Source organism: Nannospalax galili, unplaced genomic scaffold (genome assembly GCF_000622305.1).
Source record: "Nannospalax galili isolate Female #2095 unplaced genomic scaffold, S.galili_v1.0 scaffold45, whole genome shotgun sequence".
NCBI classification, from domain to species: Eukaryota; Metazoa; Chordata; class Mammalia; order Rodentia; family Spalacidae; genus Nannospalax; species Nannospalax galili.
The window spans coordinates 4,988,990-5,011,680 of NW_008355775.1; the positions used below are offsets into that span (position 1 = coordinate 4,988,990).

The window sequence follows — 22,691 nt, forward strand, 5'->3', positions numbered from 1 at the left end:
CCCCCCCCGCGAGGGGAATCTACTCAGAGAAGTTGGGATCTAGGTACCCCATAACCCAGCCCTGGAGGCCCAAGGGGCAGTGCAGAGGTGTCTAGAAGACAGCCTAGTCTTTGGAGGTTAGTGAGGGAAACAGCAAGCCACAAGCCTCATCAACTAACTCCTTCCCTTGGGCAGGTTCTGAGTATTTCTTAGAAGGAGAGTCAAGGAAGCAGACTTTTCCTGACCAGTCATTGCACCTTTGCTTGGCTCTCTGACTCTCTCTTTGCTGGGAAGAGACATGCCCGGCTTGTGACCTCTGTCTGGCCTCATTCCAGTAACAGCTGGCTCCCCATCCGCCTTGATTTTCTCATCGGGATTCTCATTTTTAAAGATGTCTGGGAAGGGAATCTCTGCAAGTCTTCAGTGCTAGTCGGTTCTAACGCAAGGTTGTCCTCTTGCCTGGGACCTGAGGGTTCTCTAACCTCTCTTTGAACTGTAGCAGCACCTCTGTCCTTCATTCTGGCAGGGGAATTGATATCAAATGGCTTGAGGATGATGAGGCAGGCAGCCTTGTGTGAGCAGAGGCAGGGGTTAGAAGCAACCAGGAAGCAGATAGGAGTGAGGAATCTTTTTAACAGGCTCATGTGGTTCTTGGCTCCACAAAAGACTTTGCCTCTGGTCGTCAGGCCCCACCAGCCCAAAAGACTCACACATGCAGGACCTGTATTTAGTGATGCATGTTTGAAACCTAGTACTTACTGAATTCCTAAGTAACACATATATTCTGGTCTTTTAAACTCTTCACATCTACTGTAAAGTAGATGCTATTTTTGTGTTAGGGATGAAGAAACTGAGGAATGATATGCCCCCAAAAAAGGTAACTTGGAAAGAGCTAGCCCAGGTTCCTGGTATACACCCTCCTATCTCTTCCCTATCATGGTGGGGCCTAGGACAAAAGGGGAAGGACTGAATTTTGAGCTTTAGACCTATATGCCCACCCTCCTCCTCTACAGCCAGAAGACTCTTTTATGGAGGGAACACAAAGGAAAATCACTGTGCTGTGTTAATGAACAGAAAGCTGGGATGGTATGGGAAAGAAAAAGCCGCAGGAAAGATCATCTCTAAGATGGCTTTGAAAGCACATCAGTCTTGCGGCACGGCTGTGTTGGGTACCACACAAGTCAGGTATTCCAAATAGGGCCCTGCCCTGGGAAGCCTGTCATCCCAGAAGCAAGGATATTAAGATACAGAACACAGAAGCCAGTACTTAATGCTGGCAGGCAGGTAAGAGGAATGACCTTGTAAGAATCCGGTCACCTTTCTCTTCCTAATCTCCTCTCCTGCACAAAATGGGGACTGGACCAGATGTGTAGTGAGGCCCTGGCAACTCCAGCAGGCCTTGTAGGGTGGTCTTGCCTGCAAACAGACTCACACTTGGTTGCTGTGCGTGGGATCTATTCCAGACACATTTACAAACTCATAATTGGTGAAATATGATAAACCTAACACTGTAGGGATTTCTAAACAAGGAATTAAAAAACTGGACTCCAAATGGGAAAAATGCATGCAACAAATCGTTTTTGTGACTCTGAAGAGCTTTAATTTCTTTTGGAAGGAGCTGACAGCTGGCTGACAGAAAACTCAACCAGGGAGAGAAGAGACAAAAATGAAGTATGAAATCAGGAATAATGTTTTCAGGTAACTTTCTATTTCCATGTGGAGTGGGTGTCTGAGAGGGTGAGTGTAGCTATGGTTTGAATTGCTTCATTTACCAACAGACTTTTCCTAGGGCTCCTAATTCTAAGATGCAGTGCTTTGCTCCTGTTTTTCAGTCTCCTGGTAGCAGGATAGTAAGCTAGGACTCCTAGCATTCAGCCCAGACTCTGCCTTTATCCTCATCTGTTGCCTCTGTTGTCTGACGCCTTTCTGATCAATTTGTGCAGAGAATCAGTCTTTGTTCTTTTGCCCAGAAAACTGGTTGTCAGCTACTTGGGGTGGGGGTGGCACCTGGAAGTCCAGGCACTCTTCAGACTTTCAACCATCCTCTTGTTTTCAGCCCTGTGTCTCATTGCCACTTTACGTGATGCCTGGGACTACCGAGTGCCAAAGTTCCTGGGTCTTCACGTGACTGGCTTTTCATGGTACAGCATTCAACCACCCTGCCAGCTCTCTTCTCTTTGCACAGCTTATTTGAAATTGTTCATCTAATAATATCGTTCCTTCAATTTTCTTTGTTCTTGAGAATAGATACTTTTAAATCTTTTACAAAAATCACTAAATAGGGCGGGTGTGGTGGTGCATGCCTTTAATCCCAGCGCTCTGGAGGCAGAGGCAGGCAGATCTCTGTGAGTTCAAGGCCTGCCTGGTCTACATATCGAGTTCCAGGCCAGCTGGGGCTACAGGGAGACCCTGTTTCAAAAAAGCCCCGCCGCCCAAAATCACTAAATAACTAAAATTTGAGTGGAAGTGGAGTCTTGTCAGCAGAGAATGGCAGAGAAAGAATGTTGCAAATACCCAGTGTGAAATAACCAAAGTTGAAGACATTCTAGTTTTAAAATAAAGAACAATTTATGCACTGTTAATACTTCAGATCTTCTAACAGTTTTGAAATCGTGGTAGGAGAAAAGCCTAAGGAAAATCCACATAAAGAAGGTGTTTCTTCCATTCTTTACTTATTAGAGCCCACTCAGTTTGACAAAATATTACTTACAGAGTAAAAAGAAAATCATTTCCAACATTTTATCTCTATTTTTAATTAATTTAATTATTGCATTTTTGGTGTGTATATGTGTGTTCAAGTGTATGTGTATGTGTGTGGATGACAGAGGACAACCTTGGGTGTCCTCCTCAGACACTGTCTACTTTTTTTGTGTGGTATGTTTGTGTAGTGTGTGTGCTGTATGCTTGTTTGCAGGCACACATATATGTTGGGTTCATGTGTACCTGAGCATGTGCATGCAGGCCAGAGGTTGAGGTAGGAGTCTTCCTTGCTCACGCTCTATCTTATATATTGGGGCAGGGTCTCCCCCTTGGATTTAGAGCTCACTAATTCAGCTACTAGCCAGCTTGCTCTGGGGATCCTGTCTCTGCCTCCCATAAGCTGGAATTACAGGCTGGCAACAATGCCCTCCCAACATTATGAGACTGCTGAGAATCTGAACTCTGGTACTCATGCTTACATAGGAAGCCCTTTACTCAATGAGCCATCCCTCTAGTCCCTACCTTAAAAGTAAAACAAAACCAAAAAACCCAACCAAACAAACAAACAAAAAACCCCATGGCTTCTGAGTAGCTGGGAACCTGCCAAGTAGACTAGGCCGGCTGCTCAGTGAACCTCAAGTATCCACCTATTTTGGCTTCTCCAGGACTGAGGTTATAAGCATGCACTACTATGCCCACAAGACAAGCACTTTAGCAACTAAACTACCCCTCCAGCTATTATTTTAAAAGGCTTTGAATTTGAGATATGATAAAAAAATAAGGTTAAATTCTGAGATTCTTTCCTTTCTTTCTTTCTTTTTTCTTTTCTTTTCTTTCTTTTTTGGTCCTTTTGAGAGAGGATCTCCCTGTAGACCCAGCTGGCCTGGATGGAACTCACTATGTAGACCAGGCTGGTCTTGAACTCACAGACATCTGCCTGCCTCTGCCTCCAGAGTGCGGGGATTAAAGGTGTGCCCTACCATGGCTGGCTAAATTCTGAGATAAAACTCTTAAGGAAGAAGAATGCATCAAGTAGAAGGCACAGCAGGAAAGCTGCCTTCTAGTGCCATCTGATTTCAGTTCTACGGCCACACACAATGAATGTTGTAAGATTATCACTCTGTGGCTGAGGAAGCTAAAACTCAAAGAGGCTGAGGCTTGACCAGGGGATATAGCTAGCATATAGGAAAATCAGGAAATCTGGGTCTGTCTCATCCGGAACTTGTCCCAATTGAACTGTTATCTGCAAGGAAGGTATAAATGAACCAAGGAAGTGTCCACAGAAGCTGGGATAACAAAGAGACTGACTGAATGTTAATATTATATCAGCCCCGGGTTTTCAGTCAGGGTGCTTCTCACAGAAGGAAAGAAGTGGTTTCATAAAACACTCAGAAAAGTAAGTTAGACCTAATTGTCAAAATTTATGATAGACAAATGGATCTGGCAAGATAAAACACCTGAAAGAGGATAGAGGCCTAAAAATGGGATTTGTCTTGTAAGGTGCTGACTATAAAATGACTCTGGGAACCTAAACCTCTAACCTTTGGAGAATAAAGTATCTGACAACTTTTTCTAAAAAAAAAAAAAAAAATGAATGTTTAAGTGATATCAGAATTGTCTACTAAATATTAAAATGTGAACAAACTTTGGGGTTGGAGAGATAGCTCAGAGGTTAAGAACATTGGCTGTTCTTGCAGAAGACCCTGGTTTGAATCCCAGCACCCACATGGCAGCTAACAACTGTCCGTAACTCCAGTTCCAGGGGCTCCAACAACCTCATCTGTCCTCTGCGGCCATTGCATGACACAGGTGCACTTATCTACATGCAGGCAATACACACATACACATAAAATAAAAATAATCAATAAAATATTTTTAATGTGAACAAACCTCAAAAATCTTCATGGCTGGGTATGGTGGCACATGCTTACAGTCTTTGCTATTCAGCAGACTGAGACAGAAGCTAGAGCCCAGAAATTCAGGGCCAGTCTGAGACTCTGTTTCTTAAAAACTTAAAGACTAAGGGGCTTGTTCAGTCAATAAGGTACATGCCATGTAAATGTATGGACCTGAGTTTGATCCCTTTTGTCCATGTTTAAAACAACAACAAAACAAACAAACAAACAAACAAACAAAAAAACCCAATCATAATGGCACTTGCTTATAAAGTCAGTACTTGGGGGGCAGAGACAAGCAGATCGATGGTCTTACCAGCCAGCTAGCTAGCCTAATCATAGAACTCTAAGTCACAGTGACTCTGCTTCAAATAACAAAGTGGACAGCTCCTGGAGAACACTTGAGCTTGACCTCTGGCCTCCACGTGCACCTGCACACACTGTACATGCACCCACATACAAACATGCACCCTCCACACAAAATAATGATTCAAAAATAAAATTCATAGGGCTGGAGAGATGGCTTAGCAATTAAGAGTACTGGCTGCTCTTGCAGAGGACCCAGGTTCAAATCCCAGTACCTACATGGAGACTAACAACCATCTGTAACTCCAGTTCCAGGAAATCCAACGCCTTCTTCTTTCCTCCTCGGGTACTACATAACACAGGTGCTTTTAGGTACATGCAGGCATAACACCCATACACATAAAATAAAAATAAATTTAAAAAAAAAAAGAAAAAGAAAATTAATTCCTCCTGGAGTTTTTTTTCACTAAGTTACCTCCTGGCCTCTGGAGAAGCCTGCCATCATAAAGGAGGCTGCTAGTTGGTGCCACTGCTCAGCTTCTCTGAGACCCTGCAACTCGCAACATCCCCCTTTCCATTGGACCAAGAAGGGACCACTGCCCTTTCCAAATATCACAATCTGTAGTATATTGCCAATTTCCTTCTTCTCCAAGCCTCCTGACCCTAATCTTGATGAGAGAAATGTTGTGACTAGAAGTGTTCAGAGCTAGTGTTGTAGAGAAGGACTTTACATAATGGTGGGCGGGGGGGGGGAACACCTAAAATATTTCCAAATAGGTTATCACACGTCAAAACAGTGGAGAGAACAAACAAGGTTGTCCAAATACTAGAAATCATGTGAGAGTATAATTTTGAAATATAGTACATAGAGGTCTGGGAAGATGGCTCAGTGGTGAAGAGCATGTACTGCTCTTGCAGAGGACCTGAGTTCACTTCCCAGCTCCCATATCTGGTTGACTCAAAACTACCTGTAACTATAGCTCCTAGGAATCAGACATCCTCTTTGGGTCTCCAAGGGCAACTGTGCATATCTCCTCCAAGATAGATACATGCATACACATGGTTATAAATAAAAATAATTCTTAAAAAGAAAGAAATATAGTATATGGTAACTTGCTCTTATTTGAGTATCTGTTTCTCAAATGTAACTTGCTTTGTTTTATTTTTATTTTTATGTTTTTGTTTGTCTGAGATAGGATCTCCTTGTAGCCCCAGCTGGCCTTGATCTCACAGAGATCTCCTGCCTCTGTCTCTCAAGTGCTGGGATCAAAGGCCTGTATACAGGCATGAGCCACCATACTGGATTCAAATGTAACTTTCATTCAAGGCTTTTTAAACTTGTTTGGTTTTTTGTGATTGATACTGTGTCATTCCTTAGATTGAGGTTACTAAGTGGTTTCTTCTATATTTGATCCTATGTTCCAATGCCTCCAAATTTCTTTGCTACATTAAATCCATTTGTATATGAAAAACACCAAGACAAGATTTCTTTAGTGATCTTTTGTTTCATATAAACTCTTTCAAATGTTTTGCTTCCAGAATAGACCTCTGAGTTGGATACCATACTACCAAAAGATTCTTAATTCCTGCATCCAAAGTTCCAGGTATGTTTTTGCTTCTGGAAAAGCGTTTATAGAAGTGACAATGGGTACACAAAATCAAGACATTCACTTTCATTCAGTTTATGCACCTACTCACTGAGTGGGTGTTCTTTGCTTTGCATCATAAATGATACAAAAACGGAGATGAATTGCTTTATTTGGAATACTGCCTTTCACAAACTTATTTGTGGTAACTCCAGTGGAACATTTGACAACAAATACTATTAATAATACTGTGAGAGCTGAATTGTGATATAAAAAGAAAGCCTAGTATGACTGTTTGTAAATTTTAATAATGAAATCTACCTTTAATTTGCTATGGTCTTTTCTGTAGACATGATCTATTTACAGTAGTTGAGAGTTGTATTTTATGGATTAGGATGAAAAATGTACTGTTTAAAGAATAGATAGATACCTTGAGAACTGGAGAGATGGCTCAATGGTTGTTCTTACAGAATACTTGGTTTCAAATCCTCGCACCTACATGGCAGCTAACAACTGTCCATAACTCCAGTTCCAAGGGATCTTCTGTCCTGCACAGGGGATTGCATGACATGGGTGCACTTACGTACATGCAGGCAATACACACATACACATAAAAATAATAAATAAAAGATTTAATGTTAAAGAACAGAATAGATCCATTGATTGTAGAAAATGTGAAATTTAATATAGTGACTAGCTTAATTTAACCCAATTTATACAGGCTTATATGGCATTGGTTCTAGTGAAAGAACTCAAGTACCTCTATGGGAACATTTCAGTCCATAACTCCAGTTCCAAGGGATCTTCTGTCCTGCACAGGGGATTGCATGACATGGGTGCACTTACGTACATGCAGGCAATACACACATACACAAAATAAAAAATTAATTAATTAAAGAATAGATACTTTGGGGCTGGAGAGATGACTCAGCAGTTAAGAGAGCACTGGCTGTTCTTAGAGAAGTCTGGGGTTCAAATCCCAGCACCCACATGATGGCTAACAACCATCAGTAACTCCAGTTTGAGGGAATCCAACACCCTGTTCTATCTTCCATGGGTCCTGCACATACATACAGGCATAACGCACATACACATAAAAATAATAATTTTTAAAGAGAGAATAGATACCTCGATGCAGAGCATTCACGTTGAAAAACATTGCTAGAACCTTAGGGACTTCTGGGTGTCTCTCCCAGATTGCATTGTTCCCCTCCACCGAACAAAAGGCCACTTTCTCTTGATTCGTATGCTAACCATTCCCTTTGCTTTTACTTTTGTCTGCCACTTAGAACTCATTCCTAAGTGAAATAATTTTTTAACTGGGTAGCAAGCACAAAACAGAAAAATAAAGAGTGATATTGCTGGATGTGGTGGCACATACCTGTCATCCCAGCACTTAGGAGGCAGAGGCAGGCTGATTTCAGTGAGATGGAGGCCAGCTTAGTCTACATAGTGAGTTCCAGGCCAGCAGGGGCTGTAGGGAAATTATGATAAAAAACACCAAACAGCAAAACCATAGAGAGAGAAAGAGAAAGAGAGACAGAGAGAGAGGCTCTCAGAAGGGAGAGAGAGACTGAGACCGACTGGCAGACACTTTCAGAAGGTCAGCTGGCCCTGGGTCCCTGAGCACTTGAAGGAGCTTCTCTAGCAAAGTCAGGCAGGAGTGAGTCACTGCTGGGGCTCATGGTGACAAGGCTCTGGCCTGGACACAGTGTAGTACAGGTACTGTGTCTCCAAAGGGAGTGGACTGTTGAGCTTTTTTCCCCAGGGGTCAAAGCAGAGTGGGAGAACAGAGCTGAAATGAACGTCATTTGAGGCCCCAGAAACAGGATCAGGAGGAGAGGGCAGAGAAACCTCAGGACAAAGCAAGTAGAGACGTGAACTTTGGGCACGCTGCTGTGCCCTTTGGCCCTCAATGAACAGATGGAAAATGGCGGGGTGACCTTAGAGAGCATGTCTGTGCATATCTGTCAACCCTGCAGGTCCTCGAGCATTTTTTTTTGATGGGGGGGGGCTTGGGACACCTTCCCTCCATGATCTCCAGCTGCTGTTATGCTGTATTCTCTTTTTTCTTATTTACCATTTCATCTTGGTAGGTTACAGCCTTCAGTTAATTCTTGAGAGTATGCTCCAATTCTTGCTTGAAGGTTTGGCTAAATATAGAATTCTAAGCTGAGGATCATTTTTCCTTCTGACATTTAAATACATTTCTGCAATGTTTCATTGTTATTGTTGATATACCCTAACCTATACTGATTTTTGATCCCTTGGTATGTGACTTATGTGATACCCTAGGGCCCCTTCCCTACCCTTACCCCTAGGATTATGAAATCTTTTCTGTTTGATGTTCTGGAAATTTACAACCATATGTCAAGGGTATGAGTGGTTTTCATTCATAATGTAATGCTCTGTTCAGCCTTTTCAATTTGGTAACTCCCATCTCCCAGGCCTGGGAGTGTTTCTCACTGTCATTGGTGACTTCTTTTCTGCTCCCCTTTGTTTGAGTTTCCTTTCTGTTGCTGTCTGTGATACAAGATTATGACCAAAAACGACTTGGGTAGCAAAGAGTCTTTTGGCCTGCACTTCCATTCATAGTCCATCACTGAAGGAAGTCATGGCAGGAACCTGGAGGTAGGAACCATGGAGGTAGGAACCCAGAGGTAGGAACCTGGAGGTAGGAATCATGGAGGAGTCTCTTGCTGGCTTTCTCTCTAGCTCTTTCACAGGCTCATGCTTAACTTGTTTTCTTTCTTTTTTTGGTGTTTATGAAAAAGAGTTTCCCTGTAGCCCCAGCTGGCCTATAACCTGCTGTGTAGACCAGGCTAGCCTTGAATTCACCAAAATCAGCCTGCCTCTGCCTCCCAAGTGCTGGGATTAAAGGCATCTTGCCACCACATCTGGCTAGCTAGCTTTCTTATACATCCCAGAGGCACTTGCCTGAGGATGGTGCTGCCCAGAGTGGGCTGTGTCCTCTGGGACTGATGAATAATCAAAACCATCCCCACATACATGCCCACAGGCCAATCTGATCTAGGAAATTCCTCAATCAAGGCTTTCCTCTAGAGATCCTAGGCTGTGTCAATAAATAGTTAATGCTAATTAGGATACCATTCCACTACTGTTTTGTTTTGTTTTGTTTTTTGCCAGAACTTTTATTATTTGGATGTTGGCATTCCTGGACTAGACTTCTTTTTCTTCTGTTGTTTTTGTTGTTGTTTGCTTCTGCTGTTGTTGTTTGTCTCCTGTAGCCAGGGCTGACCTTGAACTTCTTACTCTCCAACCTCTGCCTTCTAAGTACTAGGATTACAGGCAGATGACAACAGGTCCAATGTGTTTTCCTTTTCTTTTTGGACTATGTTGGAGATTTTATCAATATTATCATCCAAACCTACTGAGTTTTGTGGATTTGTTTCATATTCTTACCTTTTGTGATTTCATGGTCTCTGAATATTCTTTTTTTCATAGACTTTTATATGCTGTAACATCTCTTATCTCTTTGAAATTTAAAAAAAAAATTTACTTATTATTTTGTGTGTATAAATGTATTGCCTATATGTATGTAAGTACACCCATGTCGTGTAGTGCCCAAGCAGATCAGAAGAGGGTGTTGGATCCCATGGAATTGGAGTTACAGACGGTTGTTAGCCACCATGTGGGTGTTGGGATTTGAACCTGGGTCCTCTGCAAGAGTAGCCAGTACTCTTAACTGCTGACCATCTTTCTAGCCCCAAGTTTCGAAGTTTTTATTTTCCTCACTACTATCTTTTTCCTCGAAGTTGCTTTTTTCTATTTGTTCTGGAATCCATCTTTAATGTAAGAGACTTGCAGCTTGCTTTCTGGTGTTCATTTTAATTGTCCACTCATGACTAAAGGGCTAGATCCAAAGGCTGAGAAGGTTCAAGCAGGTTGGTGAAGCCTTTCACCTGTGAGCCTCACTGTGGGATGCCCTGGGGACATGTGATATTCCCCTTAGGCAGATCCAACTGTTGAAAGAAGACTTTAGCAATTTTTGCCTGAGGAATCAGGTGTTGCTGGCAGCCTTCTTGGAACTGGAAATAGGGGTTGGGGAATAGGCTGTGGGTTTTTTCAGATGGTGGTCAGTAAGTAATCACTTACCTCCAATCCAGAGACCTCGTATTTCCCTGTTTTCAGAGACCAAGCTTCTGGATGACTCCTGAGGCGAACGAGGGGTCTGTCACTGGTGGCTTGGAGCCGCAGGAAGCACCTCTTATCAGACTTCTCAACCTTTCACATGCCAGCAGTCACCCAGGGATCTGGTAAAGGGGAGACTGGTGCAGTGGAGGGGGATGGGGTCTCAGACTCAGCCCACACACTAGGCTTTCTGCTGCTGTCCAAGTAGGATCCCACTTGAGCAGCAAGGGCTCTCTACCCGCTCTCTGACATCTTTTCACCAGCCCCTCCTTATTTTGGCTGGATTCTTTACCCATACCCACACCCCAGTTCTGAGGCTTCATGCTGCTGCCTCCTTTGAGAATTCTGTGGCATGTCTGAGGTGAGTGCTTAGCTTTCTCAGGCTAGCTCAATCTGTTCCTACTGGCTTATCTGCTTTCTGGCTTTCAGAATGCTGTTTTCTCTCAATCTTTGTGAAGGTATTTCTTTTAAAACACTGTTTAGTTTTGGGGGGTTTCAGAAAGGAGCAAAATTATATGTCTGTGTTGTGCCATGTAAACCCCTAAGTCTAGTCATCAGCTGCAGCATTTTAAGTTTAGTTCTATCCCAGTAAACAGAGCCTGTTTCACTATAGTTAAATGCTGGCTAGGCCTCTTCGCCTTTGCACTCTCTTCTTCCCCCTTCCTCCTTTGTCTGCCTGCTAAAGTCTCTTTTTAATTAATTATTTTTATTTATTACTATTATGTGTGATGTGTGTGTGTGAGCACGTAATGCTACATTGCACATGTGGAAGCAGAGAACAACATTGTGGTGTTGGTTCTCTCCACTTTTGTATGGGTTCTAGAAATAGAACTCTGGTCTTCACGTGTGCACAGCAAGCACCTTTACCTGCTGAGCCTTCTTAATTTTAATGTGTGTGTGTGTGTGTGTGTGTGTGTGTGTGTGTGTTTGTGTGTGTTGCTGAGGACAGAACTGAGGACCTTGCATATGCTAGGCAAATGCACTACCACTCAGCTGCACCCCCAGCCCAACCTGCCAAATTCTTACCCAGTCTTCCAGAAGCAGCTCCCGTAGTTGGCTTCTATCAAGCCCATTTCTGTCCTTAAATTGCTAAAGCTGCTACATTCTCATGAATCTTGCAGCAACCAGCTCTGAACAGTAACTTCAAAAGCCTCTGTGAGCCCCTGAGTGCAGGCTTGTATCTTTGCAGCTCTGGCCAGCTCATAATCAGGATCATATAGCTAGTTAACAATGAATCCACATCTGAGCAAGCTTCTCTTCTCTTTTCCTTTTCACTTCCTGATCTCTTCCTGAACTCTCTCTCTTTGTGTAGTAGGAGGGTAATAGAGTCATCACCTATCCTGTTATTAAATAGAAATCATGCCCCATAATCTTTTTTTTAAGTAATTTATTGAGAATTTCATACATGCACATTAGGTGTTTTGATCAAATCCATGCCCACTCCCTCCCCTCCAACTCCTCCCATATCTCCCTATCACTTTTTTCTGATAACTTCATGTACTCTTTCTTCTTCTTTGAGTGATTTATTTTTTTTATGGGGCTTTTGGCTACTCTAACAATCCCCCCTCTGAAGAGGCAACCCTAAAATCTTTTAAGGATTAGATAAAAGCTCCCAAATATTTTCAACATTTTGGGCCTTTGGAATGGAGTAGGTTGCTAAGAGACACAAGGACATTGAAAGTTTTGGCCAAGAAACTGCATGCCCCATAATCTTAAAAGTTTTTGAGACCAGGTTTCACTCTGTAGCCCAGGCTGGCCTTAAGCTCAGTCCTCCTGTCTAACCCTCTTTAAAAAAAAAAAATCAGTGATTAGGCCAGGTCTGGTGGCATTCCCCTTTAATCCCAGGACTGGGAGGCAGAGGCAGGCAGATCTCTGTGAGTTCAAGGCCAGCCTGGTCTACGTAGTGAATTCCAGGCTAGCTAGCACTGTATAGCGAGACCCTGTCTTAAAAAAAAAAAAAAAAAAAAAAAATCAGTGATTATCCAGTTTACCATGTTATGTTTTCATGATATAAAAATGAATGGTCATATTGGTCTAGAAATGTTAATTTTTTTCCATTTGTATAAAGCTAATGCATTATATAAAATATGTGGGGTCTTATCTATGTGGACTTAATTACAGAAACTAATGAAGAATTTTCTAAATAATGAAAAAAGTCAATGATTAGGATATTTTTCTAAAAGTCACTCAAATTACAGTTAAATATTATATAAATACCATTTGATCTTTCCTATTCTAAGCACTATTAGAAGATAGAATTCTGGGCCAGCATGCTGGCTATACCTTTAATCCCAGGATTCAAGAGGTGGCAGGCAGATCTCTGTGAGATCAAGGCCAGGCTGGTCTATGTAGTGAATTCTCGGACAGCTAGGGCTACAGAAAGACCCTATCTCGAAAAAAAAAAAAGACACAATTTTCCTTAGCTCAATATGAAAGGATCTCTATATGAAAGGATAATTATTACCTCCATAATGAAGTTATCTGTTAAGAATCTGAAATATTTAAATAAATTAAATATTTTTAATTTCAATGATAAAAATTGAACTGAGAGGGGCTGGAGAGATGGCTCAGCAGTTAAGAACACTGGTTGTTCTTGCAGAAGACCCAGGTTCAAATCCCAGCACCCACATGGCAGCTAACAACTGTCTGTAACTCCAGTCCCAGGGGATCCAACAGCCTCTTCTGACCTCCACAGGCATTGCACAACATGGGTGTACTTACCTACATGCAGGCAATACACACATACACATAAAATAAAAATAGTAAATTTTGAAAAAATTGAATTGTGAGCTGGGAAGTAGCACAGTGGCCAAGTGCTTGTCTAGAATGTTCAAGGCTCTGGATTCAGTCCCAGTATCACTAAAACAAGCAAAACAAAAATGCTTACAAAATATGCATGGCTCTTTTCAAAATTTTCAATTATTATTATTTTTCCCTGTAGCTCCCACTGCCCTGGAATGTGATATGTAGACCAGACTGACTTTGTTCTCTCAGAAATCCACCTGCCTCTGCCTCCTGAGTACTGGGATTAAAGGTGTGAACCACCATGTTTGGCTTTAATTTTTTTTAAGTATTATTATCTTTATGTGTATGTGTGTATGGCTGTGTGGATATATGCCACATGTATGCAGGTGTCTGTGGAGGTGGAGGCCAGAAGAAGGCATCAGATCCTTTGGAGCTGGAGTTGCAGGTACTTGTGAGCTGCCAGACTTAGGTGCTGGGAACTAAATGCTGAGCCTCTGGAAAAGCAGCAGGTGCTCTTAACTGCTGAGCTAGCTCTCCAGCCCCATCTGTACAAACTTAACCCTGTAGTTATTGCTAATCTCATAGACTAGTCAGATTGGAGTAATGCATGATCACAACCTCACCACTCCCATCCCAGTATGAAGTTCTGACATGGTATCAGTTACTGTAACATTTTATAGACCAAGTAATTTTTTATTCTTTAACAAAAACATAAAAATTAGGGGCTAGAGAGATGGCTTGGTGTTAAGAGCACTGACTGATCATCCAGAGGACCTGTGTCCTGCAGACAACTGTCTGTAACTCCAGTTGCAAGGGATCTAATACCCTCTTCGATCCTCTATGGGTTTACACACAGAAGTGCACTTACATATATACAGGCAAAATATTCATACATACAAAATAAAATTAAATAAAAAATTATAAAATTTCCTTTCAAACTGAAGCTCTAGATATCTCTTACATTAATTATTCGAGGAATTTAAGTGATTTGATGCCAATGTTGTTACATTAAGCCACTGCAAACGTGGTATTTTAACAACTCATTTGCAGTTATATAGAACTTTGACCTTTGTACTTTTTGCATAAATTTACCTCCCTTCCCCTTTTCTTCCTAACAGGGTCTCATTATGTGGATGGCCTGGAACTCATTATATAGACCAGGCTGGGCCCAAACACAGAGATCCACCCGCTTCTGTCTCCCAAATGCTGGGGTAAAGGTGTGCACCACCACACCTGGCCTTTGTGTGTGTGTGTGTGTGTGTGTGTGTGTGTGTGTGTGTGTTATACAAAGGGGTGTGTGCATGAACCCCTGTGCATGAACCGGTGTGTGTGCATGCAGAGACCAGAGTAGGATATCAGGTGCTGTCCTCCTCTGTTGCTCTCTGCCTTAGTCCCCTGAGACACAGTCTGTCATTGAACCTGATGCTCCTCTTTTGAGCTAGGCTAGCAGGCCAGCAAGACCTTTGGATCCACTGGTCTCTGCCCCCAAAGATGGGGCCTCAGGCCCACCCAGGTGGCTATGCCTGGCTTTTTACTTGGGTGCTGGAGATTCCAATTCGGGTTCTCATGCTTGTATAAGCATTTCTCCGGCCCAAGTTGACTTTTTAACATTATTAATTTTCAGTGTTTTTTCATGGGGAGAAAATAAAGGACTATTGATTAATGTGAGAGTTAGGAAAGTACTATGTTGTTGCTTTGTCATAAATATTCAAGGAAGATTTTTAAATTGATTTTGTGTATTTCATACAGAACATCCCAAACAATCTTATTCGTCTTTATACCCACATCCCAAATGGCACTCACCCATCGCCTCCCCCCTCCACCCCCTACCACTGGAGTCTATATACTCTGCCATCCCTGTCACTGCCCACTGTGTTGTCAGTGCCCCCAGCCATTCCCCAGTGCAAATTCATCCTCTGAGTCTAGTCAACTTATCTAGAGTCCCTTGTTTTAGGGAGATCAGCTCTTTTTCACCTAGCAGCAATCAGTTGCCAACATTCCTTTAGATAAGATTGGAGTCTGTTCATTTTCCCAGTTCTGTGCTGGGTTTACGGTCTGCCTGAGTTTGCATGGGATTTGTTTTTTTTTTTTTTAATTTTTTAAAAAACTTTATTATTTTATGTGTATGAGTGTATTGCCTGCATGTATGTGTGTGCACCTGTGTCATGCAATGCTGCAGAGGTCAGAAGAGGGCTTCAGATTCCCCTAGAACTGGAGTTAAGGACGGTTCGTAGCCACCATGTGGGTGTTGGGGATAGAACCCCGGTCCTCTGCAAGAGCAGTCAGTGCTCTTAACCACTGAACCATCTCTCCAGCCCCATGCATAGGACTTGTATATGCTGATACCTATGACATAGAATCTATGAGCAGGTTCCCACGAGCTTGTAGGACTCTATTTCCATATGGTCATGCCCATCCTCCCTGGCTCTTACAATTTCTCTGCTCCCTCTTCTGCGATGGTCCCTGAGCCTTGGGTAGATGAAGTTTGTTAAATGGGTCCTGTCCAAGGACCATTATTTAGTAGACTCTTGATCTCTACACTTTGGCCATTTGTGACCTTATGTGTTCCTGACCCTCCACTGCATGAGGGAGCTTCATTATTGAGAAATGATTTCTTAGTGTCCTCTTCTTTACCCCTGTTCTATGTTCCATGAGCATTAGGTATAGAGGTTGCATTGCAGGTGTGTCCCTTAGGCCTGGACAATTCATAGACAATGCACATGTGTGACCAGTTGTGGTACTTGGTAGTAGTCTCTGCTGCAAAATGAGCTTTTTTAATGAGTGGTGACTGGGATATTTGTAAATATAAGGATACCTATTTTGCACATAGTAAGAAATCACATTAGTCTAGCGATGTGATACTTTTGGGGTTTTCTCTAAGATCTATGACTACTCCGGCCATGTGTACTAGGTTATATTACAGTACCACACTTGAGTTTCCTCCCTTTGAGTGGGCTTTTAGTCCAATTAGGTAGTGATAATTGCCCCCAAGACAAAAGTGCCACTACTGCACGGATGGAGTATGCTGTGCTGGCCGTTGATGTGGTTATTTTGTCTGGAAGCTGGTGCTGGATCATCCATTGATGTTTTCCCTTGGCACTCTCCAAAGCCATGAGAGCTAGCCTTCAGGGGAAATGGCTTCCAGGTCAGTTGCAGCTCTGTTTATCCAAATCCTATGTCTGACATATGTTCTGTCTTCATCAGTAGGGTCTTACCTTCAAGTTCTGGGAGGCCATCAAGGGCTGTGGCAATAGCCTGAGTGGCCTCTTGGACCACCCTGGCCAACAACTCAAAAGAAGGTATCTCCTGTCTGGTGCTGTTTCTTGTTATGTAGCCTTTAGCTATACACATGGACTCTTAAAGAAATATACTGATCACGTTAATCTTTGGTTATACTTTCCTTTTGGGTGTTTAAGACCATACAGTTAGCCCAAATAAACCAAGTTATTTTTACTCTTAAGGTAGTTTGAGGATCTGTTCCTTAGGGGTCACATGGGCTTGGGAGGAGCCCCTGGCTTCTTTCTTTTACCAATTCCACTTATGTAAAGATAAGTCAAAGGTCTGGCTTGACCATAGCTGGCTTCACTTAGAAGCATGGAAGAAATGTTTCCTCTGTGTTAACCCTCCAATTTGTAGACTGGACAGTGGTTCAGGTCCATCTGGTGGGGTCTCCATGGCCTCCCTGAACAAGAGGACAGGTGACTCACCATAGTTACAGGACATTGAGATGCTCCATAGTCCCCTGGAACTTAGTTGACCTTGGAGGGTGTGCTGGATAGCTTTAGTGTCAACTTGACACACCTGGGTTGAGGGAGCCTCAATTGGGGAATTGCCTCTATTGGACTGGCCTTTGGCCATGTCTGAGGGGCATCTTCTTGATAAGTGATGTCGGGGGGCCCGGCCCACTATGGGTGGTGCCACTCCTGGGCAGGTGGGCCTGTGTTGCATAAGCAAGCAGGTTGAGCAGGGGCCAGAGGAGTAAGCCAGTAAGCAGTGTTCCTCTATGGCCTGTACTCCAGCTCCTGCTTCCAGGTTCCTGCCCTGAGTTCCTACCTTGGGCTCCCAGATGAGCTGTGACCTGGGATATGTAAGACAAATAAACCCTTTCCTCCCCAAGTTGGTATTGGTCAGAGTGTTTTGTCAGAGCAATGGAGAAACAAACTAAGACAGAAATTGGTACCAAAGAGTGGGATATTGCTGTGATAGACCTGATCTTGGTGATTTGGGGAGGACTGTGGAAGTGTTTGGAACTTTGGGCTGGAAAAGCCATTTGTGTGCTCAGAGTTTGTTGCAGTGGAGCTTGGAACAGTTATGCTGAAAGAGTTATAGACGATGGAGGCCTGGCTTGTGAAGCTTCAAAGAGAAGCGGAGACTATCAGGGCTGTTTGTGAGGGATTTTTGGATTGAGAATCTGTGGGTTCTGGTCAGCTGGGGCTGAAGAATCAGCTGTGTATAAGAGACCAGAACCTGAAGCAAAACCTTTGCTTTACTGGGACAATTGATGCTGGCTAGCTGGGGCTGAAAAATCAGCTGTAAGTAACAAGAGACCAGCATCACTGTGGTGAAGTCTTCTGGGAGGTATTTCCTCAGGGTCAGCACACAGATGGGGTCAGCACACAGACGGGACCCATACCTCTATTTCAAGCTGGAAGCAGGGCTTGGTAATATGTAAGTCTCCTGCATGGTCTGGTGTTGAAAGCGTGAAGGGGTCACAGACAGCAGCTGAGGCTTGGCACTCTGAGAGGCCAGGAAAGGCCATAGGTGAAAGTACAGCTTCAGTTGCAGCGAAGACCCCAGGACTGAAGGGGACCTGGAGAGAATCTGAGGCTTTGCACCCCAAAAGGCAAGAAGAGGCCATTGGTGAAGGTGTAGCCTCAGTTTCAGTGGCGACCCCAGCTTTTTGGAGATGCCGGGACCATGGGATGACCACCACAGACAGCAGCAGGTGTAGAATGGAGCTGGCCTGGGTCTGCCAGACGAGCTGAGTGTGCTGTGGACGGCAGAGTCAGAGCAGTGGAGCTGCCAGTACCCTTTGGAGCCCAGAGGATCATGAGTGAATCCCAGATGTCCAGCCTTGAGCTACTTTGCTGGACTTAGGTTTTGCTTAGGTGTGCCCAATTCTTCCCTTTGAAATAAGACAGTATTTGTTTTGGATTTTATAGAAGCCCACCCACAGTTAAGAGACTATTAAGAGACTATGGACTTCTAAGTGTTTTTATTTTTTAAGGACTGTGGGGTTTTTAAGTTTGTACTATCTTATGTTGTGATATTAATGTTAACATCATGTCTTGGGGACATAGAAAGGTTATGGTTTAATAGTGATGTGTTTGTGTGTCAAGTTGATAAGGGATCAGTTGTGCTAGATAGCTTTAGTGTCAACTTGACATACCTGGGTTGAAGGAACCTCAATTGGGGACTTTCCTCCATACGACTGGCCTGTGGCCATGTCTGTGGGGCATCTTCTTGATTGTTGAGTGATGTGGGAGGGACCAGCCCACTGTGGGTGGTGCCATCCCTGGGTAGGTGGGCCTATGTTGCATAAGAAAGTAAGTTGAGCACTGGGCCTTAAGCCAGTAAGCAGCATTCCTCCATGGCCTGTACTCCAGCTCCTGCTTCCAGGTTCCTGCCCTGAGTTCCTACCTTGGGCTCCCAGATGAACTGTGACCTGGGAGATGTAAGACAAATAAACCCTTTCCTCCCCAAGTTGGTATTGGTCAGAGTGTTTTGTCACAGCAATGGAGAAACAAACTAAGAGGGCAAGGGGCAGACCAGATTAGTATAGGCCTCAAAGTATGGCTGTTAAACATCCAAGAAGATTAGTTTCACCAGTCTGGTACTTTTAATTACCCTGTGCTATGCAGATAAAGCTTGGGCAAAACCAAATGTTCTCAGATAAACCTTGATAAATATTTTGTTCCTTGAACTAGTTGTATGTATAATTTGTCAGTAGGTTATTGGACTAATATGGTTCCCTCTGGTTTTTTAAAACTAGGCATTATTTATCTCTCTCACTGTCTAACCCTTACACCATGGTTTCCTCATTTAAAGTGCTCCCATTTTCCCCATTTCTCCCTTGTTAATATCCTTCTCCTATGGTCCCACCTCTCTTGAACTCCTTTCCCTTTATCTCCAAGGCTCCTTGTATAACCCTCCCTCCCTCCTCCATTTAAAAAACCCCATTTTTATCCATATTTCCCTTAGTAACACCTTCAAGGAAGATTTTAAAGAAACATTTTAATTTATAACCCCATAAAGGTCATTATTTTTCTAAATTTTCTAAATTCACAATTCATGATTTTGCTCTGCCTCCATTAATAACGTAATCCCCTTTATGTCTCCTTTATACATCAGAAATAACAAGTGATGAAATGAATACAAATTTGGGTGTCAATTCTAGCTAATATTCAAACTTCTTTGATAACTAGGTATTGATTTCTGACTTTTGAAGATGGATGAAGGAACAGAAGTTTCAACTGATGGAAATTCCTTGATCAAAGCAGTCCACCAGAGCCGGCTTCGCCTCACAAGACTTTTGCTAGAAGGTGGTGCCTACATCAATGAGAGCAACGACCGTGGAGAAACACCTTTGATGATTGCTTGTAAGACCAAACATGTTGACCACCAGAGTGCCGGTAAAGCCAAGATGGTGAAATACCTGTTAGAGAACAGTGCGGATCCCAACATACAAGACAAATCTGGGAAAACTGCTTTGATGCATGCTTGCTTAGAAAAAGCTGGTCCAGAGGTGGTTTCCTTGCTCCTAAAGAATGGAGCTGACCTCAGCTTGCAAGACCGTTCTGGCTACTCGGCTTTAGTTTATGCTATAAATGCAGAAGACAGAGAGACCCTGAAAGTACTTCTTAGTGCTTGCCAGGCAAAAGGAAAAGAGGTTATCATCATAACCACAGCCAAATCACCCTCTGGGAGGCAGACCACCCAGCAGTACCTCAATATGCCGCCTGCAGACCTGGATGGGAGCCATTTGCTAGCCGCCTGTACCACGCCTTCGGAAATAGACATCAAAACAGCCTCGTTGCCACTCTCATATTCTTCTGAGACTGACCTGACACTTTTTGGCTTTAAAGATAGGGAGCTGTCTGGAAGCAGTGATAATTCCTGGGATCCAGGCTCTCCTGGGAGAAAGCCTGTGCTGGCCACGAATGGACCCAAGCTACCCCAGGCTCCAGCCTGGATCAAGAGCCCCCCATCTTTAAAGCACCAGACCAGGGTGGCATCCTTGCAAGAGGAGCTCCAAGATATTACTCCAGAGGAAGAAATAGCCTACAAAACCAATGCACTGGCCCTGTCTAAGCGCTTCATCACCAGGCACCAGAGCATCGATGTAAAAGATACTGCACACTTGCTCAGAGCCTTTGACCAGGCCAGCTCAAGGAAGATGTCATATGATGAAATAAATTACCAGTCTTTGTTTCCAGAAGGAAATCAGCCATGCATTGAAATCCCCATTGACCAAGACCCAGACTCTAACCAGACAATATTTGCTTCCACCTTGAAAAGTATAGTTCAAAAGCGAAACTTGGGGGCCAATCACTATAGCTCTGATTCTCAGCTCTCAGAGGGTGTTACCCCACCAACCTTAGAAGAGGGCAAAGCAGGAAAGAAAAAGATCTTCTCACCATCGCCTTCCTTGGTATCAGGGTCCAAAGAATTGATGGAGAATATTCCTCCCGGCCCCCTGAGCAGGAGAAATCATGCAGTTTTAGAAAGGCGTGGTTCTGGAGCATTCCCTTTAGATCACAGTATTGTGCAGACCAGACCTGGGTTTCTGCCACCCTTAAATGTAAACCCTCACCCTCCCATTGCAGACATCGGTGTTAACAAGATGTGTAGCCTGCTTTCTTGTGGTCAAAAAGTGCTTATGCCAACTGTTCCTGTTTTCCCGAAAGAATTCAAAAGCAAAAAGATGTTGTTAAGGAGACAGTCACTGCAGACAGAACAAATTAAGCAGTTAGTAAATTTTTAAGAAATGGCTAGCAAACACATTATGTCCAGATGTCTGTATCAGAGAAACATAGATTTAGAGAAGAAATCTTCAATGTGTATCCTTGTAAGTCTTGGTTAGTCCATCATGGGTAGGCAGATCAAAATATAATGTATTTTGTATTAGGTACTCTTAATACACAGATACATAGTTTCTGCTAAGTGAATTCACTCAAACAAAATGAAGGTTATTTTTCTCAACACTTTCAATGTTATCAGTCTTCATGTAGTCCAAGTTTTCCATCTAAACAAAACCAGCCAAGAAAGAATGTTGCAGATGTTAGACATAATTTTTTAAAATATCAAATTGGCTTAATTTTTTATTAAATAATGTTTTCAAGTCAGAAATTTTGTTAACATTTTATGTGAACAGCATTGTAATTTTCCATGGTGCCAAAATCATAAAACACTGACAGCTGTCAAATATTCTGACACCGGTAAAGAAAAACTACAAAAGAAGAATGAACAGATTCTTAGAAAATGTTGAGTGTAGGCAGATAAAAGTCTAATTACAATTTCAAAAGAAAAACGAGTCAGAATGAGCAAATAATATGTTCATAATGCCTGTTAAACCAGTGTCAAATTGGCAGGTCAGGGGGACCTGGCTGGGAGATGCCTCACTTGCTGTGCAAGCCTGATGATATGAGTTCAGAGTCCATGTGAAAGCCAGACCCAATAGTGCAAGTGTCAGTATGCCCAGTGCTTCCCTAAGGGGAGATAGGAGGCAGAGACAGGAGAATCTCTGGATGTTCATGGACCAGTAAGTCTGGCTGACGCAGAGGTGAAGAGACCCTGTCTCAAACAAAGGAAAGGCAAGGACTGACACCTGAAGGTCATCCTCTGGCCTTCATGTGCCCTCTGTCACACAAACAGGCAGGTCAGACTGGCAAACCAAATGCTGAATTCTATTGTTTTTGTGCCATATTTTGCTTTTAAACAAACTTACCTATCATCTTACAGAATTATTCTTTCTCAGTACTTTTTAATTCCTGTTATTTTTGAGGATCTTATCCATAGGTTTCCAACAGTAGGATAATATAAAAATTAAAAAGTATTCACCTTCATATCCATCAAATTACTATTCTTGTCTTCCCAAAAGAAACAACCAAATCAGAAAAGTAAAAGCAAAATGCTTGGGATTTATCACAAATGGAAATTAAATGCTTGCTTCATTTAAAAGAAAAACTGATTAATAGGTTAGTTTAGTTTAGCTAAAATTACAAAAGTCAGTAGAATTTTAATCATAAAATGTATTAAAGATTCGGTCAATATTAAGCAATATCTTTTTATTTCTGATATGTAGTAATTAGATATTCATATAAAGATA

At 42.7% G+C, this 22,691-nt stretch overlaps 1 protein-coding gene across 2 annotated transcripts in view; it reads left to right on the forward strand.

Annotated features, from left to right (window-relative positions):
* The window catches only part of Ankrd34b (ankyrin repeat domain 34B), a 23,736-nt gene extending 1,274 nt beyond the window's left edge, over positions 1-22,462 (forward strand). For both annotated transcript variants that reach the window (XM_008853320.1, XM_017803238.1), the window contains 3 exons: positions 1,595-1,677; positions 6,420-6,484; positions 19,789-22,462. In XM_008853320.1, the coding sequence (XP_008851542.1) occupies positions 19,812-21,347 (1,536 nt within the window). In that variant the 5' untranslated portion in view covers positions 1,595-1,677; positions 6,420-6,484; positions 19,789-19,811 and the 3' untranslated portion in view covers positions 21,348-22,462. The remainder of the gene's footprint in view (positions 1-1,594; positions 1,678-6,419; positions 6,485-19,788) is intronic.
* The last annotated feature ends 229 nt before the right edge of the window (positions 22,463-22,691 follow it).